Genomic DNA, 25849 nt, shown 5'->3' on the forward strand with positions numbered 1-25849 from the left:
ACTGTAAATAGAGTTTGGCGTTAGCATGATGCTAAGCTAGCAACCTTATTCTCTAAAGCAGTGGTTCTTAATCCTGGTCCTGGGGACCCCCTGCTCTGCACATTTTGTATGTTTCCTTTATCTGGCACGCTCAGTTCATTTCATGGATCTCTCCCCTCATGAGCTGATGATCTGAATCAGGTGTATTAAATATGTGCAGAGCTGGGGGTCCCCAGGACCAGGATTCAAAACTGCTCTAAGGGACTGTTTAGAATGCGCATTTTGTATTCTACTGTGCTGTTTTTCCATTGTTTTTTCCCCATCGTCGCATCGGGGAAAACTAAGCATAAAACTGTTGTTGTTGTTATTGTTGTTTTTATGCAGGTTTACTGGACAAATTGCGTTCTGCCTTTAAATAAATTAAATTCTAATTAACATTTTCTTTAGGACAAAACCAAAAAAATCTATATCAGCTAATGCTGTAAACTTGCTGTATTACTTGCACATTATTATCATATTAAAAGTTACAATTAACAACAGAGCCCATACTATTGAATTCAGCTATTTAATTTTAGATTAATAAAAAAAAAAATACAAATATAAATTGAACAACTTTGAAATCGAATAGCATAATTATAAAGTGTTTCTACACCAATTCGTTTTCATGACATATTTATTTAAATATATAGGTTAAGTAAAATCTAATTAATAGCTAGCCAAGCTGTGGACACTGAATGACTTGCCTGAGGTAAATGTAATGCTACGTGACATATTGTTTATATGACTACTGAACTTCTATTAATGGATCAGTGGATCAAGTGTACATTAAAAGATCAGTCTTGGCATTTCAGAATTGATATCGATTTGTTAAAATTAAAATATGTAAAATTAGGATTTAGTTACACATGTGGAAGTTACACTTGCAGTGGCTAAAATATGCTATATTTGTTCGGTACACATGATTATTTTATATTTGATTGTGCTACCAACAGAAAGTATTGTATTTTTATGAACAACATTTCTCTTACTTCTATCTTGGATGTATCTTGTGGTGAATATTTTTGTGTCATATCTATGTGGCATAAGTATACAGTGCTGCCTTAGAATTTGGATTAAAAAAATATATATCTTTCAAGATTTTGGAAAACCTTTCATTTTGGAAGTCTGCCTATGAAGTTTTAAAATGTTTGCTACTGTACATAATCAAACCCTATATTTATTTATTTAATTTTGTAAAGTTTAGCAATTGCTGGGAAATCTTATGTTGTCTATTTTACTAACCATTCTATCCAGTTAAGAACCAATTCAACCAAGCAAAATAGAATCCAAAGAGATATTCTGCAGCAGTTTTATTAGTGAATGCAACAAAATCAACATTCAGCTCTTAAATGTCAGCTCTAGATTTAGCTGTGTAAGTTGCCACAGGGGTTATATAGCATCTACGCCCATTCCTCCAGGCACCTCTCATATTTGGAAGATCACAATGATTTCTTTGAGAATAGAAACGATTCCTTCAAGAACCTTCCCATGACTCATAAAACTTGTGAATCAAAGGCAACACAGTCTCATATATGAACATGTTCATCAAATTACACTATTGTGCGTATAACATATATTCACGATTGCATCAATGCTTAGTGTAATGCTTCATAAAACTGTAATTTAATTGAATGTGTGTGGCCTATTGATAAAAGTCTGAAGTATACATTTTCTGTTTTCTTATATTTTAGAGGAAATGTTGAATAAATATTTTATGAAAGGAAAATTTAATTAGAACTAACTAAATTTACATTGTACTTGTTCACCCCTAAATAAAAAAATTGTATTAATGCTGTACTAATGCTACTAAAACAATCCATATGACTTGTGTACTTTATTTTCAAGTCTTCTGAAGTATGATATATTTGTGTGAGAACCAGACTGAAATTTAAGTCTATGTGATGGAAATGATCATCACACTTGGTTCAACATATGAAAATGCTCATTTGGATATGAACATTAATGTGATTGCAGAGCTTTAGAGCTCTGATGAAATTGTAGCCTAGCAGTTGTTGTTCATACAGATGTAAGTTTTAGTCTGGCCTGCATTACTGTCACATTCACAAGAAAAAAAAATCTCCTCACTATAGTATTAAATTCATATCTAATGATGAATATCTTTTGCACTGGACTGATCCAATAAAAAACACTGGATTGGTGTGTCTGTAAAGATGAATGCTGGTGGAGACATCTTTGCCTCCAAGCATTCAGACGAGTTCTCAAGGCTGATTGGCTTTCAGGAGAATTTTCTAGAATTGTCTTTAACATATCCAACTAGCATTTTGGAGGCCTTAAGCAGATTTTTAAAATGGGGACCCCAAATACAGGTGCACTTACCCCCCCCCCCCCCCCCCCCCCATCTCCAATGTATGTGTCCTGCACATTATTTTAAAGTGATACTGAATTTTCTTATTTCTTACATATCTTTGATTATATACAAGATATGAAGATCTGTCACATGTATCCTCTGTTTTATTTTCATATTCATGGATTCTTAGGGTGCTTCTCAAACGTAAGGCTTGTCAGCAGATTACCTGGTTCTGTTTTATTATACCTATGTATATATTAATACCTTTTGTCTGTGCACGTCTATGCATGGGCAAATCCATTCTGTGTGTGTGTATATATATATATATATATATATATATATATATATTTGTTTTTTTTTATAGTTTCATCAAAATTGATTTGGCCAAAATAAATTGGGAAGATTATTATTATCATTCTTATTATTCATAATATCATTTAATCATGTCAAGTTACAGCAAAGAATGTGAAGAAAGGGAATGGGCTATGTCGCCTTTATAACTTATTTTACTACAGAATTGGATGTTTCTGAAAACAAAGTTGATAAAAGGCTTTTTGCTTTGGATTACTCGCTAAAAAAAAATTCACTTTTAAAATGTTTCGCATAGATTCTGTTTGAACAGTTGACACGGATGAACAGAGCACATTCATGTTGTGATTGTATTGTCAACATGAAATACTTACCTTCAAACAGCATCATGATCACAGAAACGCACAACTAACGTGTGGGGGTTTCACCGCAGTCCCATGCACGAGTGCTGGGCCAGCTTCAGATGTGCATGCTTCATAGCGAAGACTCGCACTGAGACAGACATCTCAAGAGCTTGGTTCAGTCTGTGTATGATGATGAAAAGAACCAACAGAAAAGAGTGAAAGGCACAGCGTGACGCAGAAATTTACTTCTGACCTGTTTTCTTGTCTTCTGTTCTAGTTCTACCCAGTCACACCTGTGGAAATCCAGGGTTGATACCGAGAGGGATTATCCATGGGACCAGGTACAACATCGGAGACAAGATCCGCTACAGTTGTGTGATGGGATATGTTTTGGAGGGGCATGCAATGCTCACGTGCATAGTGAGCCCAGGAAGTGGTGCATCATGGGATTTCCCAGCACCATTTTGCAGAGGTAAGATGCTTCATGCTTACATGGACAGATGGGTTAAAAAGCAGGTTTCCACAGTCATGGAATACTGTGACTACTGTATGCTTGCAATAGTACACTCTCAGCACTGAGAAAAAGGCGCTTTTAAAAGGCGCTAATACTCTTTAGGTATTAATATGTACTTTGAAATACGTGTCAATACGAAAGACAGCTGTGACAGTAGTGAGTGGAGGAAGAGTGAAAATCTTTTCTCTCTTTCTCCTCATCCTCGCCTCGTCCTCTTTATCGCCTGTGCATAAATTAACGGCTGTGACACATGCGTAAACGCTGATTTCAGTGGTGGCCTCAGTGTTTAATTCTGTATGTCTTTTGGGCATTTGGGTCAGTTCGGTACTATGATCAGTTTCTAACTTGAATTGGCCATATTTAAAAATAAATAAATAATGTGAACAGCCAAGAAAAAAAAAATGGCTGTATGCAACAATGGTCCCCTATAGCCTCATTTATTATTCCCTACTTTAGTCCACTTATAAAATAGTGAATGAGAACAAGTGAGTACAAGTGAGTACACTGAGAGCACTGGAAAGGGTTTGAATACTATATTCTGGCACTAAATAATGCACTATTTCAGGGTATGGGGCCAATTTTATATTGAATTATAAATCAGTTTTTTCAAAAACGCTGATTCATTTTGGAATTATTCAGTTATTAAATAATTCAGCAAAGTTTTGCTGTGGCAAAACTACTTTAGCGGAGCAAAACAGAAAATTTACTGGCAATATGGGAGCTAAAATGTTTTGGTTATTTTAAGTGTCACACAATTGTGCTTCTACCTCGTCACTTCATTAACTTCTCAGAAACTGCCCAAGCTGCCATTGCTAGTTCTAATGTGATATTTTCAAATTAGTAACAGTGGCACATCTTTCTGAATTAACAATGTCAGATTCTGGATACTTGGCATAGGAAAGTAGTTACACACATAAGAGGATCTTTGTCACACTCATTGGTTTTACATATTTACGTACTTGTCCTTTGAACTTCTGTATAAAAGCAGGATTGCATTATGGCTATAAATCATTATAGTTATGAATACCTGATGCTTCTTGATTACATTACCAAAATTTTAGATACTGGTGTAATTTCACAATTCGTGATTTCAGTTTTGAAACTGCAGCAAAAAACTATCAGCCATAAAGTTAAAGCATTATTAAAGACAAGTAGTCTTTAAACAAATTACAAGCAACAGAAAAAATAAATACAATAGTACAAATATACAGTATAAAGGAAATAAACAGCTCTCTTTTGCATGGTCCTCTACTTGGATGATAACCAATAAACTCCTGTGATCCTGTGTCTTAAACGCTGCATCGGGAGGCAGTCCTTATATTCAAGCCCTGGATTTTTAATCCATTATTAATGAATGACTACAAAAGTCATGGGATAGGAGCCGTGAAAATTAATGTTGATTTCTATATGGTGTAATTTGACTAATTTTACCTTTGCCTGATAATTTGTAACTTTTGTGCTATTTTGTCCAGCTGAAGGATCATGTGGTGGAACGTTAAGAGGAACAACAGGAACAATATCAAGTCCCCACTTTCCTTCAGAGTATGAGAACAATGCTGACTGCACGTGGAGTATTCTGGCCGAGCCGGGAGACACCATTGCCCTAGTTTTCACAGACTTCCAGCTAGAAGATAGATATGACTTTCTAGAGATCAGTGGCACAGAAGCACCGTCAATATGGTGAGTGAACTGACCTCTGTTACTGCTTCTACATTACAGCAGAAGGGTTCACAGGATGCCTTTAAAGGGTTGGTTCACCCAAAAATGAACGTTAGCCTGTTATTTACTCACCCTAAAGCCATCCTAGGTGTATATGACTTTCTTCTTTCAGACGAATCCAGTCGGAGTTATATTAAAAATTGTCCTGGCACTTCTAAGCTCTATCATTGCGGTGTGTGGGTGTTTCTGTTACACAGTACAAAACACGTCAAATAAAGCTTGCGCATTCATAATAAAACGTGCCTAACATGGCTCCAGGCGGTGAATAAAGGCCTCCTGTAGCGAATCCATACGTTTTTGGATGAAAAATATCCATATTTCAAACGTAATAAACACTTCTCTTTCACTTCATCTAACTGTGGTACACGGAAGCCGTTCTGGCGGATGGCGTAGGACATCGGCATTGCGTGATTAGTGATGAATTGCGGAGAGAGAACAAAACAAAACGCTTAACAAAAATTAGAAATACAAACCGAGGATTTGTAAAGAAAAATGTTGGAGGATTTCGATATAAGCCAAGAGGAGACTGGTTTTCCTTTGCTAAAGTAAGGAAACTTTTCCTCCTTTGCTCCTGTAAACAAACTCGCGAGACTAGCATATCTCAGAGGCGTGCGAGCTTATCCTACGTCATCCACCGGAACGGCTTCCACGTACGACAGTCAGCAGAAGTGAGAGAAAAATGTTTATTACGTTTGAAATATGGACAATTTTTTTACTAAAACATGGATTCGCTACAGGAGGCCTTCATTTACGCCCCGGAGCCATGTTAGGCACGTTTTATTATGAATGCGCACGCTTTATTAGACGTGTTTTGGACTGTGTAACAGAAACACCCACCCACTGCAATGATACAGCTTGGAAATGCCAGGACTATTTTTAATATAACTCCGATTGGATTCGTCTGAAAGAAGAAAGTCATATACACATAGGTTGAGAGGGAGTAAAACACAGGCTAATTTTCATTTTTGGGTGAAATAACCCTTTAATGGAAGTAGTAAGTGGATGACTCTTTTTGTATCTGAATTCAGACAGGATTTGCTTTGTAGATGACATTTAAGCTACAGTTGTGATTTAATGCTGAATCCATGTTATTACAATGTGAGAGTGTTTATTGCATGGATGTGCTGTTACAGAAAATCATGTGCTCTCTGTGCGAGCATCCCAAACACTTTTTTATTCTAGGATCTTGAAAAAACCCCCAAAAAAGTCATGGATAAAAAATAATCAGAAGATTTTTTTAGCACTATTCTTTTGGGCACTAACAGTTTTGAAGCACAAGATTCCCTTTGGAACATTTAGAACAACTTTTCAGTCAGGCTATTATGGTGATATATTGATATAGATAGTACATTTGATTTGAAATAAAAGAAGTTGCATGGTATGGCATTAAAAAATTTTAAATAGGATTTTCTCAAGTAGATTTTTGGACCCCTGCTTTTATGGTGAGAATTATACCTGATGCTACTCTAAAGACAATTTTGAGTAATTTCTGGGATCGAACTCTCTCCTACTGATTTAATTTCATTTTTACTTAGCTGTATTGTTACATTGCACAGAAAGTTGTGGCATTCAATGAAGGTTCAAATAAATGAGGGGAAAATTATAAACCAATCAGAGACATTATGTTCTGGATGGGATTCAATTTCTCAGAAGACAAGTTAACTGAAAAACAGGACTTAATATGCCCTTTATGTTTTACAGAGACTGTGAAAGAAAAAAGAAAAAACAGGCATGTTCGATTTGGAGGGGATTAGAGTAATTCTATAATTCACAAATGAAAACTCTTTTACTCGCCCTCGTATCAAACACAATAGCTGTTTTTCAAGACAAACAAAAACAAGACATTAAAAAAATATATCAAATAAAAAAAACCTTTACAAAACAGTTAATGTTGTCCAGGGACTTACAAGCTTCTTGACCATAAAACACCATAAAAGTAGTCTACATAACACATGCACTATAAAGTAAAGTCGTAAAGTAAAGTCGTGACGTATTGTCAAGTATGGTGACCCATACTCGAAATTGGTGCTCTGCGTTTAACCCATCCAAGTGCACACACACAGCAGTGAGTAGTGAACAAATGCACACACACACACACACACACACACACACACCGTGAACACACCCGGAGCAGTGGGCAGCCATGCTGCGGCGCCCGGGGAGCAATTGGGGGTTCGGTGCCTTGCTCAAGGGCACCTCAGTCGTGGTATTGAGGGTGGAGAGAGCGCTGTACATTCACTCCCCCCACCTACAATCCCTGCCGGCCGGGGACTCGAACCCGCAACCTTTGGATTACGAGTCCGACTCTCTAACCATTAGGCCACGACTTCCCCATATTTCAAGTATAGAGATGTCATATGATAGCTGTGTGTGTGAGGAACAGACTTAAATTTAGGTCATTATTGACTGAAAACCTTTTACATTTCTATTGTTTTATTATAACTTCAGAAAACTTGGAATGTAGCACAGTGCAGTCTTATGGGCTACTTTTATGGTGGTTTTATGTTTTCATTTTAGGGTGAATTATTCACTGAAAATCACAAATTACATAGATGGAACAATTGTACTTAAACTCCATATGGTATAGGGCTTTTTCTGTCTTTCAGACAGATTTAGAAAACCCTCTGATAGAAATTAGATAACATTGATCTCACTGATTATTCTGGGAACATACCACTTGCTCTGTGACTGTCTTCGCAGCTGTCAACTTGATGATTGCCACTCAATGCTTTAATACTTTTTTTCTTGTTTTCTCTCATCACCTGTTTCTGTCCCTTTCCTTTTATCAGACACTTCTTCACTGTGTTTTCAAAGGTTTGCAATTGTGACCAAATTGTCTAGCCTAGTCAGAGATGATACAGAAGGCTCTGCCTGAACTCTATTAACTTCAAGCTCTGTGAATAAACATGTCCTCGCTCTTGACGTGTGGAGCATCGAGGCTGTGTAGTCACACAGGCACCCTCGCAAATAATTTGCTTTTCCGCTTCACCAAAACACAGGCTTGAAATTACACAAACGTGCTGTAAGAGAGCAATAACATTACTTCACTGGACTGGTGATGAAATAACAGCAGAAGCTATTTTCACTGCATCAGAAAAGTAATATCAGAATGTTTATTCTTACCATAAACAGCAGTAGTATACTGTATATAAAACACATACGAAGAGCATGCTATATAATCCAGATGTGAATGGTAATGTTGAACTTTGTGGAGGAGAACAAGGATTCTATATGATAAATGAAGCCTAAAGCATCCAACCTTAAGTCTCTGATATCCCTAGGTATGGCTGGAGTACCTCCTTTAATGGAAAACTAAAAGATTGTTTTATCTATATCATCTAAGTGAACCAAGTTTATGGTTTTCTCAGATAATTTCAATTAGACCAAATATGTACAATCAGGTTGTTATGTAATAATTGCAACAGGCCTAGGATACTGTCACCTAGTGTTGCTTTCGTCAATGAAAATTATGACTAAATATCGTCGTCAACGCACCTTTATCACGTGACAAAAACGAGACGAGACGCAACGTAAATGCTGGTCACGTGACGATGACTATAATTAAATATATAATGCAATATTGTTGACGAATAAAAACGAGACTAAATGTGGTTTACAAAATAAGAATAAAAGAAAATTATTGTGATCCAACATTTGCCTCGCATTTCAGGATGAAAAGAAATTTCAGGTGAAGAATAATCCACTTCTTACCTCCAAGACTGTGTTATGATCTATATGACCTTATTATTTTTATTGTGAGTATTAGGCTTATCATTATTGCTGATCACTGTTGTGCTATGATATTTATAATATTTGCCATTATATAATCAGAGGAGCATAGAAAAGTTTATAAAAGTGTCACTCCACAATAAAATAGAAAAATATATAAATATGTATAGTATTTTTATGTTACATTAATCAGTCTCTAGCACACCTTCCTGAGGAAAGGATATGGACCAGAAGACATTGCAATTACTACATATTTAGACAGACTTAAATAAGTTCCTGATCTATACTTGTGCTCTTATTATTTCAGTTATTTTGACTTTAATGTAAATAAACATGTGCAAACAATATGCTTGCTCTTGTGAATTTATTTAGATCTTAATTACATTTAATTAAAACTAAAATTAAAACAGGCTGCCAAAAACAACACTACTGTCACCTAAGGAAAATGAACATTCTTTGGAGTGTGTTAAGTACATGAACATAGCTTAAACTAGGGCTAAATCTCTCAAATACCCTCCAGGCTGCCAAAAACATTTCAGCTACTGTATGTAAGATGAAATATCATGCATGTTTGACCATTTCATGCAATTTACACTCTCAAACATACATGTCCCTTGAACTGCAGTGAACAAACAAATGTAAAGACATCAGAGATTGGAAAAGTATAGGAGAAACCTAAATTTACAGACAGCAGACACTGCTGTGTTATAGAGGTATTGATTTCCCTTTGTTTATTTCTCTAACACTTCTGGGAGTATAAGTAATACATTTCCTGTACAAGAGGATGTCTGAGACCTTTACAATCACGTGACACAGGTGTGAAGACAATGTACTGAGTTATTCTAGCCTCACAGGCACAGCTATGGCATTTAACAAACAGGTCCACTATAGTTTCATATGGATTACTGAAACATTGGCTGGTGAGCAGCCTCTAAGCCAAGTCTCTTCCATGACATTCAGAAGCATTTTCAGTATTGATCCCAGTTCAGTGGCATTAAAAAGAAACCCTGGCCAGTTTTTTTTAATGGGATGAGCAGTATATTCTGACCGCAGAAATCTCGCTGCATATTTTTTGAGATGCCAAATCAATCCAAAAGGGCAGTGAGTACTTATTCCCTGATTGATGTTTGATCTGGCTGCTGCTGAATGTGATATGTCCAAAACAATTATCACAATATATATATATATATATATATATATATATATTTTTTTAATACAAGTATCGATTGGATATAATTATTATGATAAATGTCAAATTTTTATTTCTTAAGTTTAAAGGGGTCATATGATGCTTTTTTAAAGATCATTATTTTGTGTATTTGGTGTAACAGAATATGTTGACATGCTTTAATGTTCAAAAAACACATTATTTTTCAAATACTGTACATTATTGTAGGTCCTCTATGCCCCGCCTCTCTCAAACGCTTCATTTTCTACAAAGTCCTTCCTTCCAACAAGTGCAGTCTGCTTTGATTGGCCAACTGGCACAGTGCATTGTGATTGGCTGAACAACACAAGCTCTTGTCAGAAATGTAACGCCCTTTTCTATAATCGCGAGCTTCAGCTTTCAAAATAAAAGTAAAGACAGTTAATAATGTCCTTATTTTTACCATCAGTTCAAGCCCCAGAGGGGAACAGAGTCACGTGACAGACACAGTGATGATGTTCGTATATATTTGCAGTACACAAGCCACGGTTAAGACAGCTGACGTGCTGTGATGTGACCCTCTCTCTCTCTCTCACACACACACGACGCGCAAAACACCGCATTTGAACAGTCAATAGCAAATACTTAAACTAATAACAAAACTTTACAGTCGCTGATTCAGAAGCGCCAGATTGTCATAGCAAAGTCAGATTTACCTCCTCTCCTAGGTTCATGAAACGGTCGTCCATAAAATGCGTTGTGATAACATCTGGGTTGTGCTGTTCTGTTGTAAGTAATCTTAATGATTCCTGAATGCATCTACTTCCGGAAGGCCAAATAAAACACACAGCGTCTCCCTGACACGGCTGCATCAACACTACTGCGGTTACTGAAACCACGCCTTCTTTCTTTGCCTGAACATTTGGCCGGCATTACGCAAATACTTCCACATCGTGACGTAGACGTGGGGGCGTGTTTGAATGAGCCATTTTAGGAGGGCGTGGCAGAGTCTTAACTTTGATAAAGAATATCTCTTTGGTTTTGAGACTTTAGTTTTTGCAACTTCAGGGATCTTATCTATGCACTATCAGCTTGTAACACTCCAAAGAGAAAGCAAAACTTGAAATCGCATCATATGACCTATTTAAAGGCAGATTTGTGCTCCAATGTGAAAGTTGTAAATGCTAGAGGTCGACCGATATTGGATTTTACCGATACCGATAGCTAGGTTGGACCACACTGGCTGATACCAATTAATCAACTGATAGTTTTAAAATGGATTCTGAATGGAAAATAAATAGTGCGTTACAATTAAAAAGTAACCTACTTTGTAAATTAATAAAAATATTAATATTAATTATATATTGATCAATAAAATTAGTTCATAATTCATTAATGTTAACAAAAGCAACTTCAAATTTTAAAATATATCAGTAAATGTTGAAATTAACAAGGAACAATACTTCTATTCTATAGATAAGCGGTGGTCTAAAACAGATTATTTAATCACCAAATGGCCAAAAGTTTACTTTAAGAATGATCAAAAAGCAGCATAGATGAGTTTGAAGTTCGGTGTTTAAAACTACAGAGCAAACAGAAAGAGAAAGCACAATCTATATTAAACCTCTCTCTATATGAAGCATACAGACTTTAGTAGAGCCACAAAAGGAGAAATGCTTCCCTGAAAAATGCACAATACACAATCTTCCAGCCCAGGGTGAAGTCTTTGTGTACATTAACAATGATTTGGGACAGATATGATGTAAGATGGAAAACTATATGAATGACGCTCTGTGGCATTGCAGGATTTCTTTTGGTTAAATTAACATGTCAGTTTGCTTTCTCATGTCACTAGGTTTAAATATGCAACTTCACTGACTATCAAATGCATTAAAGGGATAGTTCACCCAAAAATGAAAACATCATTGGGCTAGAGTACTATCATTCTGACGATGCCTGTATACCACTGGATCAAAGCGCTGTCAATTGCTGCCTCTGATTGTTGCATGCAAAGTTTGCATTTTAGAGCGCTCAACAATGCCATTAGATCAATGGGTTCTGTCAGTGCTTTGGCAAGGTTAGGCTTTTCTTTTTTTTTCCATGCAATAAAGCTAAGTTCAAAGGCCAATTTAAAATATCGGTACAGTAAAAAGTGCACAAAATCAGTATTTTGTTTGGGTAGTATTTGTGGCAGTCCTATATAAAACTTTGTCAGCCAATTTAACAAATATTGGTGAAGTAAAATTTGCTAATTCACAAGATACATCCTTTATTAAACTGCCTTGTTGAATTTAATGCATCCTTATGGAAGTGTCGAAATGCTGAATCATATATATATATATATATATATATATATTAGGGCCGGGACTTTAACGCGTTAATTTAGATTAATTAATTACACAAAAATAACGCGTTAATTTTTTTTAACGCATTTTAATCGCACTTATTTTTGCACCGCGGAACGTTTCTCACTGGATGAGTTTCGGCAGACCGATTATACTGGAGCACCAACTAGCGTCAGAACGGACTTGCGTTCGTGGAGACCGGTCTTGGCTAGGGCTGGGTATCGAGTTCGATACTTTTTAGGCACCGACCGAATTGCCTCGATACCACCGAGTATCGAAAAACGTCTTGTCGTTCGGTACCAAATTTCGATACCTAAGGGGTTAATCTCATCACATCAGTGAGCCTGCATCACTAGCTGTGTTTGACTAGAAACGGCGACGTGCAGATTGATCAGTGTTTGACCTCCGCAAGAGCGTTTCGAAAGCGCACGGAGCAGTCAGCTCTTTAAATCGCGCGGTTTGTTTATTATACACAGACTGAAGCTCGAGTGACGTTCGCGGTCATTTCAGCGTCTGCCGCCTCTCTAAATGAGGACATGAACAACATCTCCAGACCTGCTCTGAAAGTCACTTCATGAGCATTTTACCTTTTGATTCGAGTAAAACTAACTCATATCATATACACACAGAACTGTAAAGGTATTCCAGGCAACCCGTCAAAATAAAAGTTCGGTTTTAATATTAACGGTATTAATATTGTTCAGCAGACAGTACATACTGCTACTAGTAGGCTACTATTAAAATTATTAAAACTTTTTTTTTTTTTTAGTAATGATCACACAACAGTTATTCCATGTTTTAATTTTAATAGTAACCTCCCTTTGTTTGCCAAAATAAATAAACTTTGATTTTCAATAATTTAAAGAGAAATTAAATTAATGTTTTATGTCTTCATTTGAAAACCAGATACAGAACACAGAATTTCTGAGGAAAAATAAAACATTTCATTAGGCTATTTTAAGAATAAATTTAAATAAACTAAGTTGTTTTTATGCATTCAAATAATTAGACATACTACACCAGAATTTAATAACAATAAAACATATGGTGAAAGAAAATAAAACACCCACTTATGAAAGTGGATGAAGGTTTTACATTTCTTGAAGTCTTTAACAACCTAGAAATGATAATTCTGTCTGAGCTATGTGTTTTAAAATGAACATGCACTAATGTAAACGTAGCCTAACAGATGTGTAAACTGAAAACAATTTGAACTTTATTAAAATTATTTATTTATTTATTGTGTTGGATATATTTTGTTCCTTTGTGCAGTGGCTCAGGAGATGAGACTTTGAGTCTGTATAAATATCAACAAGCTAAAAAAAATAGTTTTTTCAGATAATGTAATCTTATTAAAACTGATTTTATAAAACTGGTATCGAAAAAAGTACCGTTCAGGAACCGGTATCGAACTCAAGGTATCGGTATCGATATCGATACCCAGCCCTAGTCTTGGCAAGCTTCCTTGGAAGAACGAACTCGGAAGGACGCGAGAACACAGAACGCACACTTATGAGAATTGAGATGTACTGCATTCCTGCTTAACTGACCGCATAGTCTCAGCATAAGAAACGGCCAATGAACAATAAATATTACAAAATGTCATATCATAACTTATTAAAACATTTCATACTATTATAGATATTACTTTCATATAATTGTATTGTTTTATTTTACAGCGTTATATGTTTTACTGTTAAGATTCATTTTAATATGCCAATAAAAATGCAGACTTTCTCCGGGTCTTATAACTTTATTAAAATTAACCAAAACAAAACGATAAATGTTTACTTTCAACTTGAAGAGCCGTTAAGTATTTGTGAGAGCGACTTTAAAGCTTACAGGCTTACGTACACCGGCCACCCACAGCGTTTTCTGGGATTTCTAAAGGCTGATTCTCTCAAGTCTGCACTCGATGCATCCTCAGTTTCAAGAACATATCCGGGCACTTTCATGCATCCTCTATACTTGCGTTCTTGAGAATTGGAACTGAACTTCGACGGTTAATGATGACGTAGAACGAGAACACAAGGACGCAAGATCGCTGAAGAAGGCATATTGAGAAACAGCCAAAAACAAACCACAGTGAACATGGACAAAGAAGCTGATGAGACCGCTTTGGTTGGCCCTGTGGATGGGAAATGTAAAAATCCATATAAAAAAGCTTACTTCTCACTGTTCTCAGGTCAAATATTTATATGCGATTAAAATGCGATTAATTTCGATTAATTAATTACAAAGCCTCTAATTAATTAGATTAATTTTTTTAATCGAGTCCCGGCCCTAATATATATATATATATATATCGCGTAGTGCCACGGTCACACTAGACTTTGAGAATGCAAATTTGTTTTGCATGCCGCAATGGTCATGATATCAACGGTCATGACATCACGAGTCTTTTTAAAAACTTAAATTCAAAACGTAACAAATTATAATACATCTAAAATGTAAAAACATCCAATCTACTCCACTTTCCTGCAGCGCTGCAGCTTTAAATTTATGTTCTTTTAATTCAGATAGGAGGTCAAGCTGTGACGTATCGATCTGCCATTGGTTACACGGTATCAACTGATGCAAATTCACAGGGCAGAGTTCACCAAACTTGAACTTTGCTGTGCAGCGAAATGCTAAATATCTCTGCACTGGCTTGCGTTTCCGGTCTGACACATTTGCATGCTTATGAATGGAAGTCAATGGAACAAAAAGTCTAGTCTGACCGCGGCTTAGGGCGTCAAAATGAGTAGAAATGGCCCTGCTCCATAGCCTTCATTTTATCCTTTATCTTGTCGTTTAGACATTTTTAAAGTATGTTTAGTAATATTTAGACTTCACTGAAGGAGAAAAGGCAGTTTGTTGACTTTTAGATGATTGTTCTGCTTGTGGTAACTCATTTTAAAAACAGGTTTTATGATCATTGCTGATCAAACCTGAAGCCTTACTGAGTCAAGCTAATGCAGGTTGGCCAATGGCAGGCTCTATATAGTCTTCTGCCGAGTGTGTTACCTTAGAATGTTTCTCCTTTAGGTCTGTTATTCCTTCGTTCTGTTACATGTCTGGGATTCCTTCGGTTACCTGTCTGTGTAAAGTGGCTCTGGTTGAGAGCAATTACCTTCAGTTTTAAGATGCTGCCCTCATTCTGCTTCCCACATTTCTGCTGGCAGAGGTCGTGCATACCCCCCACTTTCCAGATCTAGTGTTTTCACCTGTGCCGTACACTCGAGACAATCTCTGACCTTGAATTGGAGTGCATGAAAATGTTTTTGATGGACCAGAAGAAAGATATGAGGCCATCTGTCTTGCAATGTCCGAGGTAGAAGAGTCAAGTGAGCCAAGCCGGCTTGTCATTTCATATCTGGTCTCCAAAAGTTTAAGCCAAAGTTTCTCAAATACACAGAGAAAATGAAGCCGATACCAAGCTCTTTAGAGAGCTGCATAGTGTGACAGACTTGGCTTTATATGCTACAGAGGTGACTGTCCAATCCATCAGCCATGCAGAACAGCAGAAGAACTCCTGATGCCACCCTGTTGTGAAGAGGAACTCACAGCCATTCAACTAGGACCAGCCCCAAAAGATCATATCTAGAGCTTTTTCAATGCAATGCCTTCCCTCTCTGCCATTACAACTTGCCGAAGTGGGGAGAACGAGTTAAATGCTCTGTGTTCAATAAAGTGTGTTCGTCCAATGTGGTTAACAGTCCAATCATGTCAGCACATGGGAAATCTTCCCATGTAAACCAGTTTCCAAGGTGGCCACCTCACTTCAGTGGTGGTTGATCCTCCACGGTTCACCTGCAGGACCCATCTATTATATACAGAAACACACAACATTTTTGTGCAAGGTGTAATAGAGAATAGAGGTTGCTGCAAAAGGCTGAGAGTCAGGCAAAAGTGACAATGTGTACATATTTCACAGTCGGGCACATGCAGTCAGCTCTCCAGCTGTTCAGACATGCGTTGCATTGCTGCTCTAGACAGCGCCAACCTTTTATCAGAAAGGCTGTGACGGGGCAGGTTTCCAGGAGATCATCTGTGGTCACCACAGATGCATCTAGCTTGAGCTTGTATAATCAATTCGATGGCTGTCAAGTTTTTGGCTCTAGGACGGGTGCCAGACAAGCATGGCTAATCAATCACTTACAACTGCTCACGGTGTGTTTAGCTCTGAGAGTTTTTCATAGAGATGTGCATAACTGCCATGTTGTCATTCAAGCAGACAAGACGGAGGTAGTGGAGTATGTAAATCATTAAGGGGGGTCAGATCACGGCAGATGATGGCTCCAGCATAGCGCTTCCTCTTTGGGAACAATCAATACCTATTAATGTTATGAGCAGTACGCAGGCCTGGCCATTTGAATTGTGCCGTGGACTTACCAGGAAAATGAAGATTTTTCTGAGCAAGAGAATTAGTCCGCACTGACCATTGTAATCTCATCTTCCCAACGCCTGTTGTGAAGTGCTTGTGCAACCTGTCTGGTTCATGCTGTGGTATAATACCATAATATATGTCTATTTTTGGCATATGCTGCCCACAGAGGCTGGTTCAGATCTTACACTAGGAATGTGGTGTTGTAGTCACTGTGTCAGCAGCTGATGCTATGGGGAACAATGTAGAGTGAACAGCAATCGAAAGAGAACGTCTCTGGTTATGCATGTAACCTCAGTTCTCAGAGGTATAAGGAATGAGACAATGTGCAGATGGCTCCATTACTGTGCTTGAACTGATACTTGAAGTGTATCGCTCTCCGTCCCTTATAGCAATTACTAGGAACAGCTCTATTTCTGCTGTTCCATAAGTACCACCTACTGGCACTACATGTCCTGTCTGTCATTTTTGTTCAGACCAATGTGAAAATAGAATTTAATTTTATTTAAAAAATAAATACATACATACATACATAAAACATAACTGCTTGATGGAAACTAAGCTAATGTGTATTCTAAAATTCAAAACAATTTGGATACAGTATCCGGAATTATTCGCTGAGCAGATGGAATACTAATAATCCTTGATCATTTTGGTTCATCCCTTTTCTTAATAATGGTTTTAAGGCTGAAGTGAGGTTTATCACTTTATAAAATGTTTAATGTTTATGCAAACGACCCATAGTGCTGCTAATTTTATCCGCTGTTGGTTTTAACTATTAAACTTGGTAAAATGATTTTGATGTGTATCAGTACTTTTTCTAGCACATTTTAACAATAGTGTGATAATATTGATAACTTTCAGTATAATCTTGATATGAAGTTTCTATATCATTTCATAGCCTTCTATTTTTGGAAGGTTTAGGAACTGATGATTGCTGATACCGGATTTTTGACTTGATTGATGGCTTGTTGGGGAGAGTTGTAATGCTACTTTTTAAAGATTTGATTTTAACCCTAGACTTAAAATCCCTAAGGTCCTATAGAACTCACTTTGAAGAAGGGACATGATTCAGGGATCTGAATGACAGACACTTTTGTGTGGGCAAGTAAGCATCTAACACCACTTAACAATGCTTTTGCTCTGAATTTGTGAGTAACTTTATAATTCAACCGATATGAAGAAAACACACAAAAATAAATTATTAATCAGATTAATTTGTATGACACTTAATCGACAATCAAACTTCATGACAGCCCTTTTATTAGCAACACAATTGCAGGTTTTTAAATCATTAAAGTTTTGGATTATAGAAGTTTTGTCTTTTGACTACTTTTGAGCAATTGTGTTATTTAAAGATAATATCAATCATTGTAAACATACTCACAAAAATTAAACAAATTCCATAAGTGTATCCATACATGTTTGTTAGGGTGCATTCTGGAGCATTTTTAGATCACTGCAATCATTTGTGGATTTTGAAATATTTCTAGCATCAATATGTGCGCACCAATCCACACTCAATATGCTGTCTTCTCAAGCTAATCAGACAACGGCTACATTTGCTAATCATGGTCAGAAGTAGAAGAATATGAAATCAGTTTACTGTCATTTGCATCCAGTTTAGGCAGTATCACTAACTATAATGTTTTTTTTTTTTTGCTTTCGATGCATCAAAGCATCATAATTTGTGTATAATTTTTTGCTTCGATTCACCGATCCTGATATAACTCCAACAGTTTTTTTTTTCATTTGTGTATGCATGTCATGATGCAAGAATTTTTTTATTTCTTTTGTAAAAGGAATAAAAAACAATTCTAGCAACATAGCTACAGCCTTCAACAGATATTTACGTAAACATGAGGGTATGGGATTTGGTTAAGAGATGGACAGCTGGCAGGTGGCTGAATTTGAAAGCTAATGTTTAGAGTACATCATCTTCTGACTAAACCTACTGATTACTTTGACTTCTGCAAAGCAGTTTCGAGAGCAAGGGCCTTACGGACAGACACTGGCTGACCTGTCATGTCAAGTGTAGTCAGTTAGAAGGAAAAAACTCAGGCTATCTCTTGTCAATGTCAAACTGTGCATAAAAGTAAATTGAAGTGAGACTGTGTATTATAGTGATCTTACCATGCTTAAAGAGGGCTGTAGATCACTGTAAGTCGGTCTGAAATTTTTTTTATCAATATAATATAGTGGTGTGGAGTTGTGGACTCTATTTTCTTTAGAAAATGCTATTTTCTCATTAGAAACTGTTTTCTTTAAAAAACAGTTAGAATGATTTTTAAAATATTAATATAGTTTTAATTCTTGGTGACTTTATGCTTTCTTTATTACATATTTTTTTCTACAATAAAAGTATCTTACATGTCCATTCTCAGAAGCTGATATGTTGACAGCAACAAATAAATTAACCAGCTGACCATCAGCATCAACATTACCACAATGATCAAAAACGAATCCATTGATACTGTTCAAATGCAATAAACATTTTTTGATGCCAAACGTAAACCTCACTGATTTTTGAGGGAACCATGGTGAGGTTTTTGAAAAAAAAACATGTAGTCTGAATCTGCAATTCAAAGTTTTTTTTTTTTTTTTCATCACTCCCCTCTGCCAGTGCAGCTCGTAATGTTGTCTGTGGACTTCATTTTCAACAGTTATCGCCAGCAGTCATCAAAGTGGGCCTGCTCTATTGACCTCTCAGACTCTGTTGCCAGAGCTTGAATAAATTTGGCTACAACTTGTGAATAAAATAAAGGCTATTCTCTTTGAAGACCTTAGATCTCTTCAGCTGCTCAACACAATCTTTATTTATGACTTTTCTAAACCCAACATCACAATTGATCAGATTGTCATCGATACATTAACATTAACAAAAATCTACGACCACTACTACTACCTCTAAATGTATGTAATTTATCATTTGTATTGTAATATACAACATTTAACAGACCAATGTAATATCATATTATTACTCTTGTTGCAGCTATTTTTAAAGGGGTCATCGGATGCAAAATTCCCCTTTCAACGTAAATGTGTTTTGGAAGTGTATGTACACATCCATCCTATAATTATAAAAATCCACCCATTGTTTTTTTTTTTTTTTTTATCCCTATCCCTTTCTCAAATCAGGCTGTTCTGAGATTCCTGTCAGAATGATGTAGTTCTTCACAGACCACTCCCACAATAGTTGATTGACAAGGCCGTCTTACCTTAGACCCGCCCTGAGTGAGCTGTAAACAGTCCGACCGTCATTGTGTCGACTCCGGTGCAGGGAAAGAAAAGATGTCTCAGATTAAGCGATTGAGGTGTTTTGTTGTTGGATGTAATAATGAATATAGTAGTCTAGTCTGAGTACATCTAGAGCTGCTGAAGACGCAGAGGATTAACGTTACTTTCGCTTTGAAATGAATGTGCCGATCCCCAATATGCCTAAATGCATCTATGTTTGCGCGAATCATTCGTGATCCAGCTTCACTTACAGAAGAAGTGAGCATAAGGGTTTTTTTATGAATCTTTGCAAATCGCAAAGCTAGTTTTGTGGCTAAAGAAAACAGTACTGCTCGTCACCCCATGGAAGAGAGGGCAGAAGAGCTAATTAGCATTTAGTCCAACCTGGACTAAAGAAACGGCTTACTGAAAACAGAGCTGATTTTGACAGGGTTTTTTAACCTAAGTATGTTATAGACTTTTAATAAATTTTTAATAAATCATATCAGCTTGTGCAAAATGGGCATCCGATGACCCCTTTAAGAACACTACATTGTAAAATGGTGTTTAACCCAACAGTTGAAATGAGCACGTCCATCAAAATTTTTAAAGTGCCCCATTATGGGTAATGAAAGATTCATATTTTGGTTTTGGGAGTCCCCAACAACAGTTTGACATGCATGCAAGGTCAAAAAACACTTTAATTTTTACGTTATTTGCTCAATGACTCCCAAACAATTTGCTCAGCGATTAATTTTTTTCCAAACCCCTCCTTTGCGTGACGTTAATCTGCGGTGATTGGTCTCATTTTATTTTCATCATGCCTGTAATGCCTGATAAATCAGCGCTTGTGAGTGCATTGTGTACAGCGTTACCGGGGAAACCGCTATTTTTACCCTCCAAAAGTGGAACCTAGTGGCAAAGAATGCATTTAAATTTTCATTCAGACCAGCGCTAAAAGACCCACAAGTGGGCGGGCAATCAACAAGAAACGGCTTGGGATTCGTTTTAAAAAAGTCTTGTTTCAATGATTCAGAGTTGACTCTTTCTTTTGAGAGGCAATAACTTTATACACGGTGCACTTTCAGATTTAAAACTTTGCAGGATGTTTTTATTCACTGTGTTACACACTGCATGAAAGGCCATTTTCAAAATTAGTAGGGGCACTTTAAGCTGTCAATTTTATCTCACTGTTAATTATGTCAGATAATGATATATGTCAGTTGATTCTAGTTCTAGAACATTCATCTCATTTTGTTATTATTTATATTATGTATAACACCTTCTGTTGTCCTCTCAGTGTTCAGCTTTCGTGTTATCTGCATGCCTCTTGAAGCAGACTAATTTTGCCATTTTTTCCCCCCGTTGCCTGCCTCTTGTAAAGCACACTCATTTTGCTTTCTTACTCCTTTGCCTACTCAGCTCAACCTGGTTTTCATGCACTGTTGAACTCCACTTTCTTGAAAAGAAATGAGGACTTCGCACAGCAGCGTATGTCAATTGCAAGTCACTGCAGTTTTGTGCCAGACAGGCTTTACCTCACTTACTGCATTCAGCGTCACCAAAGACCCTGTCAGCTTAGTGTTTGGAGCACAGGCCTGCCTCTTGTTTGTAATTAGCTCATTTTGATGATTTTATTTCCCCCACAACATTAATTGAGCTTTGGTAATAAATAAGTAAATAAATATATTAAAGGTGAATCTCACAAAAGCACCCCTGAATCAAAAGAAGGAAATCAAAATTATACTTTGCATACAAATTAAGATGAAAATAAGCTGTGCTTTCTTTAAGAAATGTGACCCGGACATGTTCTCGACAGGTTTCATGAGATTCACTCACATTCATACTACACAGAAAATATATCAGACTCCTCTCAGATCTCAGTGCCAAAAACAAAATAGTCTCCTCATCAAGGAGATGAAGCTCTGATTTGGGATGGAATATTAAATTATACGCTAATGACTGTGCTGTAGCTGCCATCATTAATGCTTGTTAAGGATATGAATGATTATTGTCAAGACTGTGTAGCTTTTGATTGGATTTAGTTTCGTCTTTGATTTGTGACCATTTCTACTTCCTTTCGAATGTCGAATTTAATATTTCAGATAAATATCCTCTGCAGTCATTCCGTTTGAATGTTTGGCAAGCATCAGGACCAAAGAATCTGAAAAACAAAGATAAAAGATGAAGAAATATAGCTCCAGGACTGTAGCTGTGCCCTAGTAGCGAATCACACTGGTGTTACAAACCATTACCGTCATGGCTTCAAACTAACCCTTGCAGGATAAGTCATTCAAATGAACACACACACAATAGGGACCATAAAGTTTACACACCTTGAGATTCACAAGGTGAAGGATAAGTTTTAATAGGCACCCTGGAATATGGAGGGGGGTACGGGAAGAAAAGTAGAGGGAAGAAAAGAAACAGTATGTACAGGAGGAATCCTAGAGACTTCAAAGCTTGTGTTGAGGAAAACAAGGCACAATTCTTTGCTCTCACAATGGAGTCAGTATTAATAGATTTAGATTTTATTTTACCAGTGACTTCTCCAGGTGTGCTAAAGTGAGATGTTGATCATCCATATGTCAATATGCTTTTTAGAAAGAAGCAGAAAAGCCCTTCGATGTCCACGTCTCACAAAAGAAGTTAGCGGCACACTGCATTGTGTATTGAAATGCAGTTCAGTTGACAAGAAGCGTAATTAGAGGATGCATAGACATATATTTACTCAAGTCTGCATAGAACTTTTAATGAACTATTCTGTTCATCTCTGGCATAATTATCTGCAATAATAGAATGAGGAATATGGTTAAAATCATTTGGAATGCTAAAAAGAATCAGAGAGATAATGCAGCATGACGTATTATGTAACAACAAAAATAAAACTATAAATGATAGAAATTGCAAATCAAGCTTTGACATTTAAATTCCCCCAATCAGAAGTACTGGATTAGAATGTGACAGCACAATAAACAATAATCTATAATAATTTCCTTTACAATTCTGGTATTTATAGTAAGACCAGACTACAGGCTCTTATGTTTTTCAGACATTTACAGAATTAAAATGATTTAATTCTAGATAAAATGGAGTGTGACTTGACCCATGGCTATTTGATTTTTATCGCCAGTCGCTGGATAGCTTGAAAGACTTGTAGTTCCTCTTCAGGAACTCGAGCTGCGTCAGGAGACGCTTTGGGGAACGCCTACAGCGTAACCGGCTCTGAATACCAATTAAATCTGTCCAATGGATGGGAGGGACGTCACAGGCGAGGTGACTTAATGACCAGCTGGTATAAAAGCATGTGCGGTGAAACCGGCTTTCTGTCATTCAGCAAGCGCTCTGTGTTTCTGTCAGTCTTATTTACTGTTGTCTGTCTTTAGCTGTGGCTGAGAAGAGCCAGTTTAAGGCTTGGAATATGGGAGAAGTGCAATACGAGCTGTTTGTTCCTCCCTGCAGATGTTTTTTTTGTGTATGCGGGGGATACACACAGCTTGTGTGTGTTGGCATTCCCTGCAGTGCTGCCCGCTTCCGCTGAGGCGGAGCGGAGGCGGCGCTCATGGGGTTCGCGGCGGGATCTGATGGAGGGATTGGAGACGAGCGAGTCTCTATCTCCATCCTCACCTGTCAGATCCTCGAGTTCAGAAGCCCGCCTCGCGGTTACTTCCCCTCGGGCGGCGGTGTCGGCGTTTCTCGTGTCTTCCTCCGAGGAGGTTGACATGGGAAGCGTCGAGCATGTTGCACCCACTCTGTCACCCCAATATGAGGAGCTTGTGGAGTGGCTTGTCGAACCGCAGAGAGGGTTTTCTGCGTTTTCTGCGGTTTCAGACTCGCCTCCACATCCGAGCCTGCCTTTTTTTCCCCGACCTCCACACTGAGGTGTCGAGGTCGTAGGGAAAACAATTTGGCCCGGCATCCCTGCAGCGCTTGCTTCATTCTAGAAGCTGACGCCTGTTTCACCGCACGTGCTTTTATACCAGCTGGTCATTACGTCACTTCGCCCGTGACATCCCTCCCATCCATTGGACAGATTTCATTGGTATTCAGAGCTGATTACGCTGTAGGCGTTCCCCAAAGCGTCTCCTGACGCAGCGTCTCGTTCCTTCGAGGAACTGGGGTTATATACGTAACCTAAGACGTTTCTATTTCTGTCTGTAAATAAAATGATGTATTCAACTTTTTTATGTTAAATATTGCCCTATAATCACCATTAAAGAACTGAAATCCAGCAGAAACATTTTTAAAATAAGCAATGTGGATAGAAATGCAATTAATTTAATTTTAACAATGTCTTGGATTTGCTATTCTCAGTCTAAATTAATCTTTAAATGGCCATTGTTGGGAGTCCCAAAAAATGTTGTTAATTAGTACTCCAACACAATATAAAGGATATGTTTGTTAAATAATTAAATTGAATTGAATTATTTATGTGAAACTACTTCAATGTTCATTGAATCAAATGAAAGTTGTTGTTTTTTTGGCAACCCATATGTGTGCAAAACTGTGTTCTTATTTATTTCATGTCATTTTGTAATGAAACTCAGTTGAAATACAGTTGATTTTAATCACCTTTTTGCTCAGTGAAATGAAAATCTTGTTTCTTTTCAGGCTGACTGGAATGAATTTGCCATCCCCTGTCATCAGTAGCAAGAATTGGCTGCGGCTTCACTTCACGTCTGACAGCAACCATAGGAGGAAAGGATTTAGTGCCCAGTATCAAGGTAAGGGGCCAGTGTGTGTAGGACATTGGAGGAGAGGAGCACTCATCATTGGCAGATGTGGGACAGTTGGCAGTGAAAGACAGCACATCCCTTGGCGTGTTCTGCTGTAGCTAAAAATGACATCTTGGCTTGTCTAAGTGACTCAATGAGCAGACACATTGCTGGAATGATGATTACAGCATCCCACTGAACGCCCCCCACCCCCTACCCCCTGTTTAAATTGGGAAATCAGTCACGACAGTAGTGAGGGAATTCATGTTTCTAACGTGAATAACGCAAGATGAGACGCTTCTAAATCATTTTCATGATATGCGTTTATGATCGTGTTTTCTATTTGCATAATAAGCAAGGGATGCCGTGAATCTCAGGGGAAGCTCTGGGGATTTGTTGAATTTGTTACATTTTAGAGTGCTGGCTATAAATGCACTTTCTTTTTATATGACAAAAATATATGCACAGTTGAAGTATTGCAATTTGTGTAGACTACAAATTATGTGCATGCTTACAATGGATTGAAAATAGCCATAGTGTATGAATAGGTGAGAATGGGGACGGCTGTAAAACTGTCAGATTAACCGAAATAGCTACACTGATGGAATCACATGAGCACCTATTCCTGAGGTGACAGTAAAAGTCTCTCTCTTTTTTACGAATATGAGGATTAAAAAAATAACATCTGGGTTATAATTTAATTTGTGATCAGTTTAATTTATGTTAAATGACAGAATGTGTATCATGTGAATTGGCTTGTTAAATTTGATATATAATGTTGACTTTTACATGTTAAATAATACACAAAATACATTATTTAGGTCTTTTAAGATTTATGTATTTGAATTGCGTATCAAATTTACATCAATTTGGTTTGAATCGTCAGATGAAAGTAAATCCTCTGCTTAATATATGTATGAATCTATTTGATTTTATAAAAAAAAAAAAAAAACTGCATTCATCCAGAATGTGCAGAATACGCATAAATCTGTTCATTGTGAAAATAATTATATTTATTCAGTTTAAAAGTATGAACATGGTAAAATATGTCTAACTGGAGAAAGCAGCATTCAAATATTAAACATTTCTGAGATTGAAACAAGTTGAATCTATTGATGA

General features: G+C 37.1%; 1 protein-coding gene across 2 annotated transcripts in view; it reads left to right on the plus strand.

Moving 5' to 3' along the window:
• The window catches only part of LOC306884010 (CUB and sushi domain-containing protein 1-like), a gene marked incomplete at its 3' end in the record, with an annotated part of 521846 nt that overhangs the window by 290348 nt on the left and 205649 nt on the right, over positions 1 to 25849 (plus strand). For both annotated transcript variants that reach the window (XM_079439599.1, XM_079439600.1), the window contains 3 exons: positions 3257 to 3451; positions 4966 to 5173; positions 24627 to 24739. In XM_079439599.1, the coding sequence (XP_079295725.1) occupies positions 3257 to 3451; positions 4966 to 5173; positions 24627 to 24739 (516 nt within the window). The remainder of the gene's footprint in view (positions 1 to 3256; positions 3452 to 4965; positions 5174 to 24626; positions 24740 to 25849) is intronic.

This window comes from Barbus barbus (assembly GCF_936440315.1).
Source record: "Barbus barbus genome assembly, chromosome: 18".
Taxonomy (NCBI): Eukaryota; Metazoa; Chordata; class Actinopteri; order Cypriniformes; family Cyprinidae; genus Barbus; species Barbus barbus.